At 39.5% G+C, this 20,248-nt stretch overlaps 1 protein-coding gene across 1 annotated transcript in view; it reads left to right on the top strand.

Annotated features, from left to right (window-relative positions):
- The window catches only part of TMC5 (transmembrane channel like 5), a 32,069-nt gene that overhangs the window by 8,045 nt on the left and 3,776 nt on the right, over nt 1-20,248 (top strand). The window contains exons 4-20 of the mRNA XM_050905654.1: nt 3,872-4,029; nt 5,179-5,378; nt 5,782-5,886; nt 7,627-7,719; nt 8,499-8,598; nt 9,198-9,288; nt 9,610-9,858; nt 11,118-11,269; nt 11,819-11,963; nt 12,549-12,704; nt 13,298-13,464; nt 14,129-14,207; nt 14,577-14,674; nt 16,439-16,534; nt 17,125-17,200; nt 18,079-18,212; nt 19,374-19,547. Coding sequence (XP_050761611.1) covers nt 3,959-4,029; nt 5,179-5,378; nt 5,782-5,886; nt 7,627-7,719; nt 8,499-8,598; nt 9,198-9,288; nt 9,610-9,858; nt 11,118-11,269; nt 11,819-11,963; nt 12,549-12,704; nt 13,298-13,464; nt 14,129-14,207; nt 14,577-14,674; nt 16,439-16,534; nt 17,125-17,200; nt 18,079-18,212; nt 19,374-19,547 — 2,186 coding nt within the window. The 5' untranslated portion in view covers nt 3,872-3,958. The remainder of the gene's footprint in view (nt 1-3,871; nt 4,030-5,178; nt 5,379-5,781; nt 5,887-7,626; nt 7,720-8,498; nt 8,599-9,197; nt 9,289-9,609; nt 9,859-11,117; nt 11,270-11,818; nt 11,964-12,548; nt 12,705-13,297; nt 13,465-14,128; nt 14,208-14,576; nt 14,675-16,438; nt 16,535-17,124; nt 17,201-18,078; nt 18,213-19,373; nt 19,548-20,248) is intronic.

The raw sequence follows: 20,248 nt of genomic DNA, 5'->3' as shown, positions 1-20,248 counted from the left end.
TGAAGCTGCCTGGAACATGTTAAACAGGACAGGGATTCATGAATAAAAATAACTTAGGTAACAGTGAAGCCCTTTCTGGTCATACCCTACAAAACTCAAAGATCTTTATAGAAATAGAGCACATTCAACCTTGTGAATCAGTTCTTCCTTGAGTTCTATTCCCTTCATTCAACACTATTAAGTCAACTATGACGTAGTTCTGGAACTTACTGTTTCCATTCCTCTTCAAGATTTGTGTAAGTAGAATTTACTTTATGTAATCCTTTTTACTGAGGGATTACAGGTAAAGGACTTGAAGGTCTAAGTGGCTTTCCTGAAACTTGATACCAGGACAAAGTGCTGTTTTAGGAAGACATTCATGTTTGTTTGATTTATATTCTAAATGAGGATTAGTGTCTATAGCAGAGAATTACCTGTACAGGAATGGTTGAAACTAACCTGGAATATTTTGTCAAGGCTGTTGGTCTGTGACGTGAAGGCAGTTATTTTTCTGGGAAATGATCCAGAAGCATGAGTCTGCACTGCTTGGAGTTTCCTGTTGTGTGTTATTACAGTATATGTTGAATGATTTAAGCGGAAAGCACCCACACTCCACCTATCCTGTAACTTATTTACGTATCGATGATTGTTAAACCCACTGATCTTAAACCCTTCTGTTCTCCAGAGGAGGAACACCAGATTTGTCTAGTTGCTTGCTGAAATCCAAAATGTCATCCAACAAATGGGCACCACTCTGCAAAGGGAAGATTTGTCAAGCTCCTGCTTTCTGTCTTTCTTTCACAAATGACCTTTGTTCTCCAGCTTTTTTTTTTTTTTTTTCCTTCTGGAAAATAACTTTTTAAAGGGAAAGTTAAGTCTAAATGTCATAGCTTTTCCTGGAGCTATGGTTTACTGCATCCTATCATAGGTCAAAAAGAAGAAAGAGGTGGTTTAGCTTGAGCATTACCTGCTTTGGGTTCTTTCCAATTAACTATGACTGGTCAGAAATTTATAAACTGCCAGTCCATCAAACCCCAAACCAAACCTATAATGTAGGCATCTAATTTGATAAGAAGAGTTTCTCGTGATCTTTGGGCTTGGGATGGAGGAAGGGAGTGGATTGGTGTGCCACCTGTACACCCTTGGCATGCTACCTGTACACCCTGAGCATGTATGCTCATAGACACCTCCATCCCACCCTACAGCATTTATGTACCAGGTAGCATAGTAATCTTTGAGTGACTACAGCCTCAGTCAAGAAACATATGGGTTATCCATATTCACATTCTTGTTCACTCCAAATGCCTCAAGGTTTGGGATCTAATGCTCTCAGGTAGCAAGCGGAAAATCTCTAGTTTTTTCAGGAATGAAATGCAAAGATTTGAATTTGCCTCAGCGTACATGGGGAATTTATTTAAAATCCTTAAAACTTTGGGAGTGGAGAAAAAACAGAGTGGCTTCAGATGCTGGGTTCAGTGTTAGACTGTAAATGTCCCTGTAGATTTTCATAGAAACCTGGCATAAAGCACATCTTAAGACTCAAAGGAAATAAAGTGGATAATGATGGAACCAATAGACAGTCTGTCTTGGGCTTATTTGAGTGTCTTAGCAAGCTTTTATGGATATGCCTGGAGATCTTTAAAATAAGTAAGAGAAAGAAGTGATGGATGTATCTTTTAGTCAGGCTGATCTGTTTCTTCTGGCTGGTTGTACTTCAGCAAGTTGGTTGATAGAGCTGCTGATGCTTCCAGCCAGCTTGCTTCTGGGTAATGCTGGTTCTACACAACTCATACATTTCCATCAAAATATCAATTCTCTCTACAGTGAATGAAGACCAGACAAGTTGATGAGCTGTTTAGATCAGTGCTCAGCTTTCCAGCTGCCTTGCTGGCACGCTTCCCAGCTTTCTGGATGGCTGAGTCAAAGTGAGTTGGGTTCCTGGGAAACCAGTTAAAAAATAGAAAAATGTAATTTTGCACACTTCAAAGGGAATTGTCTGAGAATTTTCTTCCCCTGAGAAAGTAATCTTTTCCTCTTTAGCTTTTCATTACAGTTTCAAATGTAAAACATTTTTATAGGGGGAAATTTAGTTTTCCAAGCAACTCTTTGTGGAAGACCATGATTGTCTTTTTCAAGAATTGTTTCCATGCTTTTTAATGGAGTGTAAGGACAGAATGTACTAATTCCTGAAGAGTTTGTATAAAACTTCAGATATATTCTAAGCTAGCTCTCAAAAGATCATCAAGGGCTAAGTGGTTCCTGTCAAAGAAAACCTACCTCTCGGGAGATTTAAACTTCCCATGACTTTTATGTAAGAGCCTTAGATTCCTGGGGTGTTTATTGGTTTTCTTTGGAGATAAGGGGAGGAGGCTCTGCTGATTACTTTTCTGAATACATGAGAATCTCACTCTGTCTCTGCAGGTGTGAAATTGTTGCCTGAAAATACACAAGTTTCACCTAGGGGAGACTATGTTTATAGTTTCTTGTTGGCAGTAATCACGTTCCACTATTTGCAGAAGGGATGGGTGATGCACCATGTATTCAAATTACCTGGTATGCTTTTTTACTGAATGTTTGCTGAAGACATGGGCCTCATGCACACTTCATCCTGCTATAATGAAAGTGTAGACAATGTTCTCATTAAAATGTAGGACTTTGAATTCAATCAACCACCTGTGTTTATATGCAAATCTCTTTGCAAGTCAGTGTGCAAAACGTGGGCAGTGTTTTACAACTGTATGTCGCACTGCAAGATTTTAGACTGTTTCGAGATCTTTAGGTGTGTAAGTGTCACCATAGTAATTAAAGAGCTTGTTTTGGCAGAATGAGAAGATTTTGACAAGCCTTCAGAAACTAGACACTGTACAATTATCCATTTTGAAGACACTTTTCTTCATGTGATACTTCCTTTACTGCACTAGAAATAGCAAATAGAAACCACTGCAGACGGAAACATTGGTTGAGACTGTACTGTTAAATGAGATTCAGCTCTGCTTTTCTAGGAGTGAGCTGAGATAAAAGCAGGGTCTGATGGGTTTTGCCAGATGTGTCCTTCATTGTTTATTTTTTTACTTCCCTGTTGTTGAATAGTTTGCCAGCTGATCAAACTTGACGTGGTGCCTTTAAGAACAAATGCTCAAAATTGCTTCCTTTTTAATTTTGAGTATGACTTTTGATTAATTGCAAGAACTGCCTGTTTAATTTGGATTCTGTTTTTCTAATATAAAGTTCCCTTTTCACTGACTTACCTGGACTTCTGTTCGTTAAACTCTGACCAAGTCTGGTTTGCTTAAGACTAAAATGGAGCACTCTGTGAGAAATAAAGCTAAAACCAAACCTATTTAGAGGATTGAGACATTAAGTCATTAGAAGAGCCCTCATTAAGAGCAGCTCTCTAAATGATGTCAGCTCTGTACAGAGCTGTGGTCCAGTGGGTCCCTTCTTCACAACTAAGGCTTAGAGATGCCACTGCTGGTAAGGAAGTGGGCAGACCTCACCACCTCTTTGGTTTTGGAAACATAGTACTCAGAGAAGATTTGTGTATTTGGCTTTTCCTGTATGAGGAGGAAAGAGGGACCTTATTTTGTTTTTCTTAATGTTTCGACATGCTCTAAAACTTCACTTCATTGTCAGTGTTGGGGAAGACTCCATGTGGTACTCCAGTTCCTTAGCTTTGTAGAGCGCTTACTATAGAGAATATTAGTTCCTATTTTACCTGCAGCTTCTGGTGGACCCTGATTTCCTGACGGTAAATAGCACTAAGTTAGAACCACTTCCGATTTATATTGTTTCATGTTATTTTTAGCAGGGTGGCAAAATCTTCTAACTAAGATGCTAAAATGAAGTTCCTTTCTTTTCATTTTGTATGTACATGCATCTATTTTGTAATTAGGTCTGTAATCAGTCTTCCCATTAACATATTAATGAAGTGGTAGAGACGAAAATAAGGAAGATTTATCCCTCAAACCAAGGACTTGTCATGTCTTATTACAATGAAGCCTTTGAAAATCCAGACTACCACTTCTCAGAGACACTGGAAATTGATAGAAGGTGAGTTTAGTTAATTTTGCTGTTGTGACTGTGTCATAAGAAATTAAATTCTCTATTTATATGGAGGTGTCCTGGTTTTGGCTGGGATAAGTTTTTCTTCCTAGTAGCTGGTATAGTGCAGTGTTTTGGATTTAGTAGGAAAATAATGTTGATAACACACTGATGTTTTCAGTTGTTGCTAAGTAGTGTTTATACTAAGTCAAGGATTTTTCAGCTTCTCATGGCCAGCCAGCAAGAAGGCTGGAGGGGCACAAGAAGCTGGGAGGGGACACAGCCAGGACAGCTGACCCAAACTGGCCAAAGGGATAGTCCATAATATATGATGTCATGCCCAGTATATAAACTGGGGGGAGCTGGCTGGGAGGAGCAGATTGCTGCTCAGGAACTAACTGGGCATCAGTTGGCAAGTGATGAGCAATTGCATGTGCATCACTTGTTTTGTATATTCTAATTCTTTTAGTATTATTATTGTCATTTTATTATTATCATTATTATCCTTCCTTTCTGTCCTATTAAACTGTCTTTATCTCAACCCACGAGATTTTTTTTTTTTTTTTTCTATTCTCTCCCCCATCCCACTGGGTGGGGGGAGTGAGCGAGCAGCTGTGTGGTGCTTAGTTGCTGGCTGGGGTTGAACCATGACAGCAGGAGAAACTTTTTCTCCATAGTTTTAGTTTTAGTTTGTGGAATTCTTTTAATCCCTCCTTTATGCTTGCATTCTCAGACACCAATTTTTAAAGCTGTTATCAGGAAGACGGCATTCAAGAGAAATGGCATGTTTGCTTTTTACATGTTAGATGAATTTATCAGTTAAATGTGTTTTAGGATTTATGGCATAATGTCATGGATATTTTTTAGTTCCAGTAACTTTCGCAATGTGATGTAACCTTGCATGTCCTCGTTTTCCAAGCAGTTATTCGTGTTTAGGTAGAGTCCAACCTAACTTCAAGTGGAGAAAAGTTTTAGTCTAATTCAGTTGATGACCAAATCAGAATTATGATATTGGAGCTCTAAATACAAAATACCTCTCAGTATCAGAGTTTGTTTTATAATGTACTCAAATTTGATGATAATAGGTAACAATTTATTAAGGATATCTATTGAGAGTTTTTGTGGCACTCAGGGTTTTCTTTTTTATTGCTCACACAGGAGGAGTTCTCAAAAGAATCCGTTCTCTCACCAAACCCCTTATGATTCTTCACTGCATGGTTCCTATGGAGAACACAGTGGAAGAGGACAGAATTACCCTCTGGCCATACCAATGGCCTCCATGAGACATGGCTCTGAATACAGCGAAGGTTTACCAAGAGTTAATGTCCTAAGCAGAAGTCCATATGGAAATTCCACGGGTATGTAATTTCTCATATGAACAGCTTACAGAAACACTGGAACAAATAATGACTTACTCTGTCCTGAGGGAGTCCTGCAGCTCTGGAAAGCTCAACTCTGTATATATTTGTATGTGATGGCAGTGGGGTTTTTTTTGCTTTTTTTCCTAGAAGTAGTTTAAATGTTATATTAACAGATCCATGTCTGTTGTATTAACAGATCGGTAAATACTGACTTGTATGGACTGCGTAAGTTGTTGAGTACTAGGATGTACATTGGAGTGAGATATAGGAGTTTTGTTAATGGGATATATTGCTGTGTTTGCAGTAGAGCTGTATTTGGTCAATAGGGCTGATATTCTGTGTGTGTAAATAATCTGTAGCAGTATACAACTTTCTGTATAATTCTGATTCCCTTCAACAGATAATCTTTCCTTTGAGCCTGAGCTGGAACTGGCATACAACCCACCTTCTACCTTCCATCTGCTGGATCACCCCTATACCCGCAGAATTTCCAATGTATCGGAAGGTAAGACATAAGGATTGTGGTGCATCAGAATATTGCATGTCAGTCTTGCCTTCCATAAAAAAATAAATATTTAAAAGCCTTCTGGTTCAGGTATGAAAATCTTCACATAATAAAAGGAATCATAAAACATACATTTTCTCTTACTGTCCTACATCATTGTAGCTGAATTTTTCAATATCTTTCTGAAGGTGATGATCTTTGTTTCTTGAGCAATGGAAGATACAATGCCTACCCATTTTAACCCAAACTCCTTATAAGTGGGTTAACATAAACTAAACTTACAGTTATCTGAAAAGACTCATTGTAGGAGGAAATAAGGGGAGGCTACGATGCATTTTTGAGACTCTTTAGTGAATTTTTCACTATGTTGTCTCCGTGTAAATTCTAGACTATAATAGTAATTTGATATTTATATTCATTAAAATACAGGGGGTCCGGAATAGTATAATCTGGGTTCTGTTTTAGGCTAGCATAGTAGTTTATTGTTCATGTTCTGGGTAGGAACTGTTCTTCCCATGTCTTGTAATTTTTCTGTTACAATCAGTTTGGTTCCTGTCTGCTGCTTCTGGAATGTAATTAAGAGTCCTTTTCTGGAATTGTTACCTAGATGCATTGAAACAACCATCTCTCTGTGCCCCCAAAGTGAGGGATTCTTGTGGGTTGGTTGGGGTTTTTTTGTTGTTGTTGTTTTGTTTGTTTGTTTTTTTTCATTTTTCATCTTTAAGAACATGGTCTTTAAGTTAAGACCTGATTTGGCAAAATCCTGTATTTGTATTAAAAAGCAATGATTTTATTGGTACCTGGAAATGCCTCACTCCATGAGTGACCATAGAAATAGGACATTTCCAAACATTAACTATCGTGCATGGCTTTTAATACCTGATAGGAAGGAGAGAGTGCACTTCCAGGACAATCAACTAGAGGATAAATGTCTGGGTGCTGAAAGTTCAAGAAGTACCTCCACAAGGAGGTACAGATGTTTTTCTTCTTCTGATTCTTTTTAATTGCTACAAAGGAAGTTGGCTCAAAGTGGAAGTGACACTAACATCAGGGAACCATTAGATCTAAATAGTAAATATGGTGAAGGAGCCTGCACCATGTGCGTTAACTAACAGGCGCATCAGTCAGTTGGGGCCTTCCACACCAGAGGGTTGAGCTCAAAAGGGGGATGTAACATTGCGCAGACTGGCCGTTAGCTTACTGGGAAGGCAAGGCAAGGAAAGCTGTAGCTAAACTCATCTGCTTCATAGCTAGAAGGTGGATGCATTTAAGGAATATAGTCACTTGTGTTTGAATAATTGGATGAAAGAAGGTTGAGAGAACAATTGCATTATGGCCCCAGGGAAGTGGGATTCTGGTACATATAACTTATTCAGTATGATTGAGTGTGATTCTAAAACACTCTCTGAAGTCAGTGGAAGGATTTTTAAAGAGAGGACCTGTCTTCTAGGAAGAAAGTCTCGAATAATCGATGTGCACATTTATGAATGGGCTAGATGACACAATTTTCCGTGACAGCTGAAGACTGGGATCAGTACCTCTTTTCCGCATGTATCTGAAAAATTGCATGCGGTTGTCAAGCATGACCAGGAGAGAAGTGAGTGAGGAAGTATATGTTTGCATGTAGGTAGTGAGATTGAAGGGTACAGTTTTAAGTTGTTTCTATGAAAGTGAAATTTGAATTTCTGAAGTCAATTTGTCAGGACTATCTGGGATTACTAAACAGTGCACGTTATTTAGATAGCTTTATTCGGAGACGCAACAGAAGACCACCTGATGAGATCTTCATGACTTCTTCCAGCCTGTTTGAAACAAATCCAGTGTGCAAAGAAGGTAGGAGTTTAGATAAATGGTTAAATATTAAATAGCATCTTGTACAAGGATGATACTATTCTTGGTTTATCACCAGAATTGTAGGTACAGTCTTTCTGTGGTTATGGGAACAGCTTAGTTTTGTGTTAACGCTAGTGATTAATCTTTTATACTCTACTAGCAGACTAAAATCCCATGATAAATGAAGCACAGTGAAGTGTGAATATGTGTTAAATTGTAGAAAGAAAAGCTAAACTCTGTATTAGAATTTGTTTGACCAGCTAATGGATTGTCTTCAGCCACTGTGTCTGGAATTAGCATCAAATTCCAACTATGCAAAAACAGCCTGAATGTCAAGTAATAGTTCTGTCCATTTCATAGGTAGTGCTAAGTTTGGACACTAACATCAACTAAAATTATAGAATAATAAATAAAGTTTAGCTTTCAAGTAAATATGTAGCATCATAGAAATGTAACTATCAAACAGTGATCAAGCAATGGACCAGAATTTTGGAGTTTGTCAGTATTTTGTTTTCCTTTATATTGCAGCTTTTTGTATTAACATTAAACAAGCATCAGACAAGCGATATTTATTTTTTAACATTCAGTATTGTACTACTTACATCTGTGTTAGAGTACTGATGGAGCTGACAATATTCTGGGGAGTGTTATTAAGTCTCAGAACTTGCCACACCTTGGTAGCGGTGAAAATGGGGAATGTTGTTATATCCATTTCAGATTTTGTATAAGAATTACTATATTATCCCAAAATTGTGATTTTTTTTATGGGTTTTATGCAGAGGAAAAGTTAGTTGAAAATCTTGCAAGTATGTCCACCAGTGAAAGGATTAAAGCAATCCAGAAGATGCCAGAGACCATGAAAAAAAAGAGAGAGATCAGGTAAAAAGGAAAGTTTATCTGTTTAGTTTTACAAACACTATACTTTCAACATCTAGCTATCAAGTATGGGTGTTTGCCATCTGCTTAGCTTTGGTTTGTCACTTTGAAAGAACTGGAAGTACTTTTTAATGCACTTTTTAAAAGTTAACATCTTACAAGAGAAAATAATTTAAAGATGGTTCATTGTCCCTTCTCTGGATGAGAAGAATCTCTCCTGGTAATATGAAACAGAGTACCAAGGCCTTGATTTGATTATGAATGTTGACTTGCAATTTCTTTTCAAAGGAAACTGGGATGTTGGCCATTGAAAATGGAGAAGAAACCACATGGTCTCAACCATCCTTTTGTCTCCTCACAGAACATATTTAAATTTTGTTCCCCGAGTGAATTAGTGGAGGGGTTAGAACATGCTGTCATAGCATGGACAAGAGCCATGGTATCTGCTAATAGAAAAAGAACCAGCAGAATATCTCCATGTTTTATTAACTCTGTTCACGTGCACATGTGTGAAACTGTATTTGCTGCAGCTTCTTTGGCTTCTTGTTTTAATTACAACCCATACGATAATGCTTGTCACCCCCTGCCCTGCTCTTCCACAGGAACAAAGTTCTTAAAGAAATAACAAAAAAATCAAGGCACCACAGTACTCAACTTCCCTGCTGTGCACAGTGTCTGCAGGGAACAGTAGTGGTAAGTGTCAGAAACTTCTGTCAGTCACAATAGAATAAACCACTTTAGCTGCAATGGTATCACTGTCTCCAGAGGTATCTGGTATCTTGCTTTATGTTACTTACCAAAGAACCAATTAATTGCTGCAGGGTTCATTAATAATAACTTGCATTATGGTAGCACTTAGGAAGCCCAGTTAAGCATCTTATGGTGCATTTAGTGGGGGAAATCTGTTCTTATCAAAATGGAACTGTAAAAAATGTGAGGCTCTATTATGTGAATTTGAGTCCTGTTTAAGACTACTTGCTGAGATTCATCTCTGTTTCCTCTTTTGCACTTCAGTCATTTCGGCGATTTGGAAATAGCTTGTCAGAATATTTTCACCTACTGCAGTTATGGCACAAGACTCTGAAGATCATTGGTGCTGAGTTTGGAACAAGTGTTCTTTCTTATTTTATTTTCTTGAAGTGGCTGCTAACTTTCAACATCTTCTCATTCCTCATAACCTTCAGTTTCATCACAATCCCTCAGTTTCTTGCAGCAGAACCAAATAACCTTTCATTCACGGGTCTGGAGCTGTTCACTGGAGCTGTAAGTGCGTAACAGCAGATTTGTATTAGTACTGTGTGCAACAGATCTACTTTAAAAACTCACAATAGAGTAAAAAAGTTAGTATTTCTTATTAAGAGGTGGAGTTAGAATTTTACGTGACTAGAAATGACATTTAGTACATTTTTTAAAAAGAAGCTGCAACATTGACTCAGAGCGAGATGAATGGAACTCATTCTGATGCATTTCTCACTGCAAATGATTGCTGTGTTCCGCAATATTTCAAGACTCATCACTCTTTCAGAAAGCAGTGGAAGAGACACAAAGGAAGCCAGGCCTTCCAGAGATAGCTACAATAGTCTTCAGCAGAACATTTTTCCCGTGCTAATTTTCCTCTGAAAATACAGTGCAGACTTCCATATGTGATCCTGTGAATTTTGCTTATTTCCAAAGCTTTATTCTTCCAAGGAGCACACAGATCTTTCTGTGGCAACCGGCTGAACTCAGTGGGGCCTGGAAACAGGAGGATCTTTTCATTGTGTGGAGATATTTATATTCAGGGAATAAAGTCCCAGGCTGTTTTTAAACGAAGATTTTGCACTGCTTTAACTCTACTAGTATTCATCAGCTAAGTGATCTGAGAAGATGACTTACTCTGCCCCCCTCCCCCACTTTGCTGTAAAAAAAAAATTGTCAATTTTATTGTTGTTAAAGGGTTTCTCTAGTTAATAAACAAGACTCTGCTCTTACTAATGCTTAGTTGAGAAGAGATCTTTTTAAAGAGGAAAGGTGTTAGCCTTTTCCTTCTAAAATTGCATTTAAAGTGCTGTGTTTTGTAGTAATGTACTTTGGAAAGTGAGTCACCATTGCAGGAGTTCAGCTATAATGCAGTAACTCTAGTGTTGAATGTCACGTGCTTCCTTCCTAGTTCCTTCATAGTTGATACAATTTGTCAGTACAGAACCTTGGTCCTAAGAAAGAAGCAATTAAGCCTTTCCCTCTTCAGGAATTTTCAGAAAAGACCAAATCCTGCAAAGGTGTTGAATGCTCATGACCATCCCACGTGAATCTTAAGAAGGGTACAAGTCATTTATATATCTCTAGAAGCTCTCAAAACTACGGAATATTTTAGCTGATAGAAGGAAGACAAAGGGCCTGATATTTAGAAATTTAATCGCACCTGTGATTTCACAGTAGGGAATGGGACACCTCCCACTTCCATTAATTGGGCTTCAGCTGGTGATACTTCCTACATATGTAGGTGATAGCAAACATTCTGAATGATGTCCATATTTTTTCAGGGTTATTTTCAACAAACAATACTCTACTATGGCTTTTACACCAATGCTACAATCAGTAAAATAGAGAATGGTCCATCTTACAACATGCAGCTGGCCTATATTTTCACTGTCGGAATGTATTTTGTCATCTGTTTCCTTATCTTGTTATTCAGGTAAACTAACTATATATTCTTATTTCACTGATATTGGGGGGGGGGGGAACCAACCAAAACAACAACAACAAAAAAAAAACCCCACCCTGTCCATGGTTGGCAGTAATAATTACCTGAGTATGTTTCTGTAAGTCCTTATTTCCAGGTCTAGAGTTTAAGTAGAAGTTTCTGCTCAAAAGACAGTCTCCAGAAATCAAACCTTTATTAGACAAATGAAAATAACTGCAAAATAGTAAGGGACATGCAGAGAATCCCAGTTCAAACCAATGAATATCATGATCCCCCTTTTGTAAGCTGTTGCTCCTAATATCTTCTGGTATTGATGTGGCCTTCCAGAGGTAAAGATTGTCAACAACTAGGAGAAGGAAATGTGAGAGTTGTTTCTTACATTAAAGTTTATTTTCCATGTTGTCTTATGTGACATGCTTGACATAGGTCCAGTAGCCTTGGGCCAGGATAGAAAAACTGACAAATTTCTCTTCTTGCCCTGCTGTGCAGACTTGATGTATTTCCCCATTATGCATCTCACAAATTTAATTTTCATTACAGCGTGGCTAAATCCTTCTGCAGGAACTTCATTAACCCTCAGACATACTCTGGAAATGCTAGCAAACTTCTCTGCACTTGGGACTTCAATATAACTAATGAAAAAGCCGTGAAGCTGAAACAAAAGAATCTCAGCACACAAATAAAGGTACAAAACACAGGAGGTACAAAAAGGTAGAAAGATATGAAACTAGCATGCCTGAGTCGCTCTGCCAGAGACTTGTATGTGCATACAAATTTGTGTATGCACGTACAAATGAGTCTCTGGCAGAGTGACTCAATCATGCTAGTCCTGTTCCTAATAGACTTAAGTCTTCCTGAATGTGAAGTTTCGTTTGGTTTGAACTCCTGGAGTTGGCTTAGCTACTTGTTTTTTCTTTTCTCTTTAACCTACATATAAATATTTGTATGCTTCTGTTCTACTGAATGAATCTCTATGACTATTCAATATTTGCCAAACAGAATATTTCTTCTGTTTTTCCTTCCTGCTATTTAACCATTTTGTAAACAAAAGGCAAGCTTGTAATATTATCTGTGAAATACAGTGTAACTGTCAAGAGAAAAGGCTTTTAGGATAGGAACACAAAGTTGTCCAGTAAATGTTCCCAGGATATTACTCTGCCCATCTTCTAGAGAATAATCTTTCATTCAGTCTCTCAAGCAGTTACTTGAAACAAGTTTTGCTTTATGCTGTTGACTAAGGAATTCTTCATTAGGAATTGTTTCCTTGCAGGAAGACCTCACTGAAGTAAACCGAGAAGTTCTAAATTTTTCTGTAACAGAGCGCGTTGTTCGTATTGTTATTCATATTGTTTCTTGGGTTGCTTCCCTGGGCACAGCAGTAGCTGCTTGTGCTGGTGTTTACTTCCTCTGCATTAATAACCTAAAGGTAAGGACAATTTTTGCACTGTGTTTTTGGAGATGTGTTTTTCCACATTGGCTATCTTACACTGAGTGCAAGCAGTGGTCTGTTCGCTGCTAGAACCATAGGGAAGCATAGCTGTTGTTTCTGCCAATGCAAACACAAATTCTGCTGTACCTAAAAAGCTGGTTTGCAACGGTTCACACCACTGGGGACTACGGCAAGGGCATAGGACCTGAGGGGTCTGAGCAAGTCTCCCCCCTCACACCAGCAGCTGCTTGCCTGGGCTCATGGCTAGCTTTGGGCTAGTGTAGCTGGTGACCTTGAAAGAAACAGCAAGAAGCCGCCTCAGCAAGGCCTGCCTCTCCTTTGCCTAGGAGCTGCATTTAAGCTGGGGCTCCCACCCTTGGTCCCATGTAATGCAGGGGAAGGGGAGAGGATTGCTGTGCTGCTGGGCATGGGCCTGTAAAACATGATAGTCTCTAACCTGAGAACATACGGGGAGGTGTGCCAGGTGTCTTCCCTGCGGACACAACTTGAGGCAGCATTTTGGTTAAGGCTCTAAGTTGGGGTTGTTTGGTTGTTTTGGTTGGTTTTTTTTTTTTTGTTTTTCCTCTAAGCTGTTTGTGAAAGGGCGTACAAATGACCTGGAGAGCCAAGCTGCCATGTTGGTGCTACCTGTTGTCGCATCTCTCCTCAACGCATTCATCCCGTTCTTTTACTCGTGGCTTGGACACCTGGAGAGATTTCAGACTCCTGGGCACCAGATATATGTCACTATTACCAGGTATTTGTTGCTACCACCTCTTAGTGCTTTTTGCCTGAGGTTGTCTGAGTCTTCTTTTTGACAGCAAGCTGTGTCTAGGTGGTGTGGTGGGAAGCAAGGAGCTATGGAGGAGAATTAATCTTCTCCAAAGGCTTCTGTACACTCTTCCCTCCATGTTTTGTTTGTCTTTTGTGAGCCTTCTGGAGCGTTACATCTCTGCATGAGGACAGGTTATGGTTTCCCTCTCAATTAGGCACACTGGGCTTGGCTTTGTTAGTAGCTTCCCTAGATGGCCTCTGGGCTGTTGGCCCCCCAGCGAAAGGAAGGGAAGTGGAGAGAGGAGTGAGGAGGTCTTACTTAAATACAGATGCCTGGAATTAACACCACGTAACCCCTGGTGCCCCTCAGACCTTCCTCCTCTATGGAGCCCACACACCCAACCAGCAGCCTGTTTAGCAGAGGCTTGTGCCAAGGTTGTCATGCCCAGCTCCCCTTCTGCCAGGACAATAGAATAATGCTGCACCTAAGCTCTGAGGAGAGCTCCTGTTAGTCCTGGCACTCTGCAGTGCTAGTGTTGTTGTAAGAGGAGGTAATAAAGTGTAACCAACGGTCGTCCTGCCATCACTCCCTCCAGTGAGCTTATGGATCAACTGTCAGTGCAGTTATTGTTACTTTTTCTTTTTAGAAATATCATCCTGAAAATATCAATTGTTGGAATACTGTGCTACTACTGGCTTAACATTGTGGCTGCATCAGAGTCACAGGTAAAATTTCAAAAATACAAATCTTTGACTTACAGTGCCAAGTTAGGAACCACTTTGATAAGAGGCTTGCTCCAGCAGAGAGAAGTACATGTAGTGTCTTGGAAAGCTGCATTTGCCACCCCAACATTTTTTTTATTAGTATCTTTAGAGAATTGAGCTGTAGGAAAAAATGAATTGCCCAACTCAGGTCTCAGCTGGTTTGCAGCATTGTTCAATGAGAGGTCGACTATGATTAGTCAGGCTGTTAGCAAATCTTTGATCTGTAGCCCAAGTTTCAGATGCCCAAGCATTTGGGGACAATGTTAGAATCGCATAATTTTTTACTTCTAGATAGGGATTTTTATTTTTTTTTTCTTCTACTTCTTAAAGTGCTGGGAAACTCTGGTTGGCCAAGATATCTATCGTCTTGTTCTAGTTGACTTCATATTTTGTTTGTGTGGCTCTTTCTTTGGAGAGTTTTTACGAAGGTGAGTACTACTTTTCTAATCTTGTTTTTATTCATTAACCAAAGACACCAAAGACATGGTCTTTTTTGCCCAGTGTGAGAAAAGAAGTCCAACAGAAGCATGGCTGTGGCACCACTGAAGCTTCCTTGGTTGTCTCTACCAGGCATAGTCTCTGGGTACATGTCTTGTGTATATTGCAGCTCCTTCTTAGGAGGAGGTCAGAGTTTGTACTGTTCTACTCTCCCAGTGTGTCCTTTTTTCCTTTGGAGATGGAAACACAAGCAGGGAAGAAGCCACATTGCACTCCCATGGATCTCCTGAATGGGGTGACAAAGGACCAAGTGTCTCAAGCAGAAAACCTTGCTTTTCTGCATATGCACAGGCACACTGCTGGCTTGCCTTGGTATGTCCACCTGTAATTTTTTTCCTCTTAGTTATGTCACTCTACAGAGTGCACACAAGTTTAAAATCTTATTTTAATCAGCCTTATTAAGGATGTAATATGACTCTCAAGTGTAGAGTTCTGCAGCATGGTAAGTGAGAAAGTATTTTTAACTGAACATGAATACAGCTAGGCATGTAAGCAAAAAGTCATTTACTTCTGACATCTGCTGTGTGTACCTCCCTATTGCCAAACGTTACTTATGACTTAAGGTAGTAGAGTATTTAAGTGCTTGCCAGCTATACAGAGCATTTAGGGTTCCTGGCCATACTTGTGTAGGAGATCCATTGTTTGCCCTCTGCACATGATGTGAGCAAGACTGGTTTACAGGGTAGACTTTGCTAACTTTATGTTAAATTAACACAAAACAACATTGGGAAGCCCTTGAAGACTTTCCCTCCACAGCTCTTGCCAGTGTACTTTAATCCTCCTTCTGTTCTCGTTCTGTTCAGATAGGAAACCACCTCCCAGCAAAAGGTCACAGTACCAAAACTGCGGTGTCAGCTGTGACGAATGTCCTCCACTAAGCTGTGCAAAAGCATCAGACTTACAGCTGTGAAAGATGAAAAGTACAATTGCTTGTATTTATTTGTGTGTATTCAGAGTAACCCCCTGAAAGTCCAGCCCTGAAACATTGTTGATGGTGCGGCTGATAAGGTGGTACCAAGACCTGTATTCAAGATGAGGTGGGATAGTTACCAAAATCTTTATTGTTCTTGCTACAACAAGCAGAAACTGAATCTCCCCAGCTCAGGAAAAATGAGATAATAAAAAGGGATTGTTGGTCCTCAGTAGGAATCCTCTGAGTACTTGCTTTCCTGTGTGTGTCTCAGCCACTTGCAACCTCAGTTAGTTTGAAGTAGGATATACTTTAGGATGTATTAAGAGTATCAGTCTACAAGATTCAGTTTTGTGATTGAGGCTGAAAATTCTCAGGACTCAGGAACTGAAAAGCAGTTACAGTTTCGTACTGAGGCAACTTGCCATTTCAACTGTTTAAGCATAAGCATACTTCTCTGATATCATTACAAATCCTTTCCCCCCCCCCCCCTTTTTTTTTTTTGAGTTGCGTGAAAAATATCCTAGGTCTTATTTCAACCCTACTGTGTGTTCTGGGAATCTGCTTTTGCCAAATTCTGTTTCATTTTTGATGTGCTGTCTAATCAACGAGCTGTGGCAGCTTTGCATGACACGTGGTTAATGCAGCCCCTGAATAATTTGTCATTGATACTTGTATTCAGGAGGTCATTTGTAGAGATTTCTACGAAGGGTTTTATCATTTAGCAAATGCTATTGTGCTCTAGTTTTTTGGGTTTTTTGTTTTGTTTTCTCCCCACCCCCAGAATTATTGGAACTACAGTCTGTGTGAGCCTGGGTCTGCCAGAATTTGATATAGGACGAAATGTTTTAGATTTGATCTATGCACAGACTTTGACCTGGTAAGTGTTACATTTATGGCCAAAACTTCATTTGCACTTAGAAATACCGTGGAACATTCTTATTCTGACATTTCTGGGTGCTCCCCATCATGGGGGGAAGAGCAGGATAAATGCCTGAGAGAGATGACATACTAAGTACCTTTGTAAGGATTGTGACTTGCCAGTTCTCTTTGTAATTATGCAGGTAATAACGGTAACTTTAGTCAGTAGTTTACCCTGTGGCTACCTGGTCTGGGAGAAACCCATAAAAGGAACATCCTAGAGTTCTGTTTACTTCCCCACTGGAATGGTGTTCCTGTTGAAATAGTCTCAGTATTAAACCCTGGAAAAGATGCCTTATTTCTAAGAATGAGACTGTTACTCCAATTATAAGAGAGTTTTGCAGATGTGTACATAGATATGTATGTTTGAAGCTGCATATTTTTAAAGATTGACTTACTGTTACAGGATCAATGTTAATATAATTACATTTCCAAATAACCAAACACTAACTGTATATGAAGTTAGTGTGATATTTTCTGCTTTCAGTGCATTGAGAGCTGTGTGAATAGTGAAGATTTAACTTTTCTTTTATAAATCCTTTCTTGTAGGATCGCTATCCTCTTCTCACCTCTGCTGCCTGGTATCCAGACGATATCATTTTCTATAGTATTTTATGTGAAAAGGGTAACAACCTTTACATGTATTCATCATAAACTTACACTGTTTGAAATCTGGGCAGAATTTGTTGCGTTAAAGTGCTGCTTTTGTCTGGAGGCTGTGAGGTTTTGCATTAAGGGGAGCAGTTTGGTTGATTGGGTTTTGGGTGGGTGGGTTTGCTTTGAAGGAACACAATTTAGATGCATGCCCTTGAATTACAACGCTGTGAAACTTGAGGGGGGGGAAAAGTGGGGAAGGGTTATAGGAGGGGTTAAGAGCACAGTTAGAGAGGGGAGAGAATAAAGTAGTAAAACTAAAGGCTGGGGAATTAATGGTGTACAAGTGCATATGTCAATATAGACACTCAGCCTGTGGCTGTGACTTTGGCTTCCTGCTTACTCCCCAGCACCCGCCCCCCCCCCCCCCCCCCCCCCCCCCCAAGTTATCTCAGTGTAGGCATGGTGATTGAGCTAAAGATCATGGTGGAAATTTCTTCTTTTCAGAATTCTTTGTCTCAGTAGCATGACTAGATGATAGATTGTTTGTTGGGTCATTGAACAGTTTGTAGTGTTGAATGTAGAAGAACAAAGCTATAGCTAGAAAGATTGATGCAAACTTGCCTGAATGGTGGGTTTGCGTATGCTACAAAAGCAAACTCTACCCAACACGGTCCTGAAGAATCCATCAGAACCTCATTTTGCCTCTTACTATTTAAAGACTATATTCTTGAAGTGCTCTAAAACTACAGTATATCTATCAAATTCATATGAAAGAAGTTCTTGGAAACTTTTGATAGGTGCTATTCGAGCAATTGCCACCAGCAATTTCAGTGGGATTGACTTAAAGCGAGTTGAAGTGGCAGGTAACACCATTCCAAGAGTCAGCGTGCCTTCCTCTCTCTAAAGGTCAGTCTGATGATGAATTGCCAACCCCCTCGCAAAGTTTGGAGAACTGCTCAAATGACAACATCCTTCATGTTCCTGCTGTTTTTCCCTTCCTTCCTTGGAGTCCTGTCTGTCATTGGAGTCACTGTCTGGAGGTATGGAAGATACTATGTTATGCTGTGTGACCGGACACCAGGCAGAGGAATCTGCATTTTTCTATAGAAAAAGCTATATTAATTGCTAATGGAAGGTTTCAGATGTTCATGAGATGTTATGTATTCTGAAAACAAGACATGCTCAGTGAGGTTTGCAAGAGTGTGGTTAAAACAATAACTTGTCCCATAAGAAAATGGGAGGAGAAACAAAGTTACCTTGAAGTTTTGGGTTCCTGTTTAAATGTCACAGCAAATTTGGCTTTTCCTCCTCCTTAAAAGTTTCTGCAACCTAGTCCTAGTTCCTGGAGTTATTTATGTTATAGGCCGTACTGGGTCTGCAGTGAAGAAACACCTGGAAAACTCAATTGAGGTCAACTTCTGGATTATTTATGAACTTCAAAGGCTATTTTTGCAGGGAGCGCTGACCTCTGCAATAATGCATCTTGGTTATTACCAGTATTTTACAGCTGCTTTGTTTATGTGCATGTTACTCTGGTCGTAGTAAGGAGGGCAGCATGGATACCCCTTTTCTTTTTCTTAGCAATTCTCAGCCACATGATTTCAATATTTAGTAAGACAGGTGGCTACACATGAAACCAGGTGGGATGAAATACTTCAGAGCAAACATTTCCAGACGGCAAGTGGGAATTTCAGACTGTCTGGAGTGGTTCAATTTTAAAGCAAACAACACTTTCCTGTTTCAGTCTACCTGAAAATGTTAATTCTTGCTACTGGCTGCCTAAGTTCACCACATCCTGTTACTGAAAATCTGTAGTGACTCATGTCCTCTAAGGCAAGGTGACATGCTGGTTCCCTTAAGCACCTGTGGTGAAACTTTGAAAACCTAGATTTTCAATTTGCTGTAGCTTGTGCTACAGTGATTGACTTGTTACATTTAGGTCAAGATTGTATTTACAGGGCTTGGTAACGATCCATTGCAGCAAGGTCTCTTACCTCTCACTGCGTAGGCTGAGGTGGGCATTTTAATGGCTGGAGAATGACCCAAGTTAAAAATCAAACATATATCATGGAAGTTCCCCGAGGGTCCGAAGAGAGCAGAGGGCTATAGCAAACTAAGGAGCATCTTGATGTACAAAATCACAATATTAACTGAATCACTGACTGATATATGAAGCTTTAGGTGTCTTCTCACGCTTTCAGGTTAAAACCTTCAGAAGAATGTGGTCCTTTCAGAGGTTTGTCTTCTATGTATGCTGCAGTCGCTGAGTGGATAAAAATACTGGAAAATTACACTGCTTCAAAATGGGTAGTGTGGATCTACCATAACTTAATTACAAGTGAACTTTTCTTCTTCATCCTCTCCGTTCTTGTCCTGTAAGTACCTGCTAATGAAAAGCACTGGAAAAGGACCTGAAGTGGAAAAAAACTGGCTATGACATAGCCATTCTTCGTGTTTTAAAAAAAAAAAAAAAAAAAAAAAAAAAAAATTAATTGCAAAGTGCATTTTAAAGCATCAGAAATGGTTAATATATTGGAAATTCATGTATTTGAAGTACATAAAGAAGTTATAAAATCTATTCCTTTTATGTTAGGATGCCAAAGCTCTTTACAAACTAGCTTCATGCTAACCCTAGGATACACTGCTTTTAATTGAGTATTTCTAGTTTACTGCTGCCTATGCTCCAGATCTTATTACCACTGGCACACTTAGCTTTAGGAACATCAGCAAAAGGGAACATGCTGCATACAGTTGGCAGGATACATTGCTTCCCCCTCCCTCCCCCCCTTCCCCAGAGGTGAATACATCAGGAGGGAAAGAGCAAGCTTTCACAAGGACAGGGAGTACAGGCCAGATCTATACTAGGACCCTGAGCGACATAAAAAGCAGAAGTTTGGGAGATGGTTGCTTTGTCTTTTCTGACCGTTTCTCATCCGTGGAGTCATTAGAGGAGATGATACCATGTAGAGAATAGCTGAACTACCACAGGGACACTGCGGTGGAAGGGCGTAGTGGTGTACAAGCAGTATGTTAAAGTGAGCACACTATATGGGGAAATGCTAATAAGTAGGTTGCA

This window comes from Gymnogyps californianus, chromosome 15 (assembly GCF_018139145.2).
Source record: "Gymnogyps californianus isolate 813 chromosome 15, ASM1813914v2, whole genome shotgun sequence".
Classification (NCBI taxonomy): Eukaryota; Metazoa; Chordata; class Aves; order Accipitriformes; family Cathartidae; genus Gymnogyps; species Gymnogyps californianus.
Note: the sequence above shows the minus strand (reverse complement) of the source record. Positions and strands in the feature narration are given on the sequence as shown.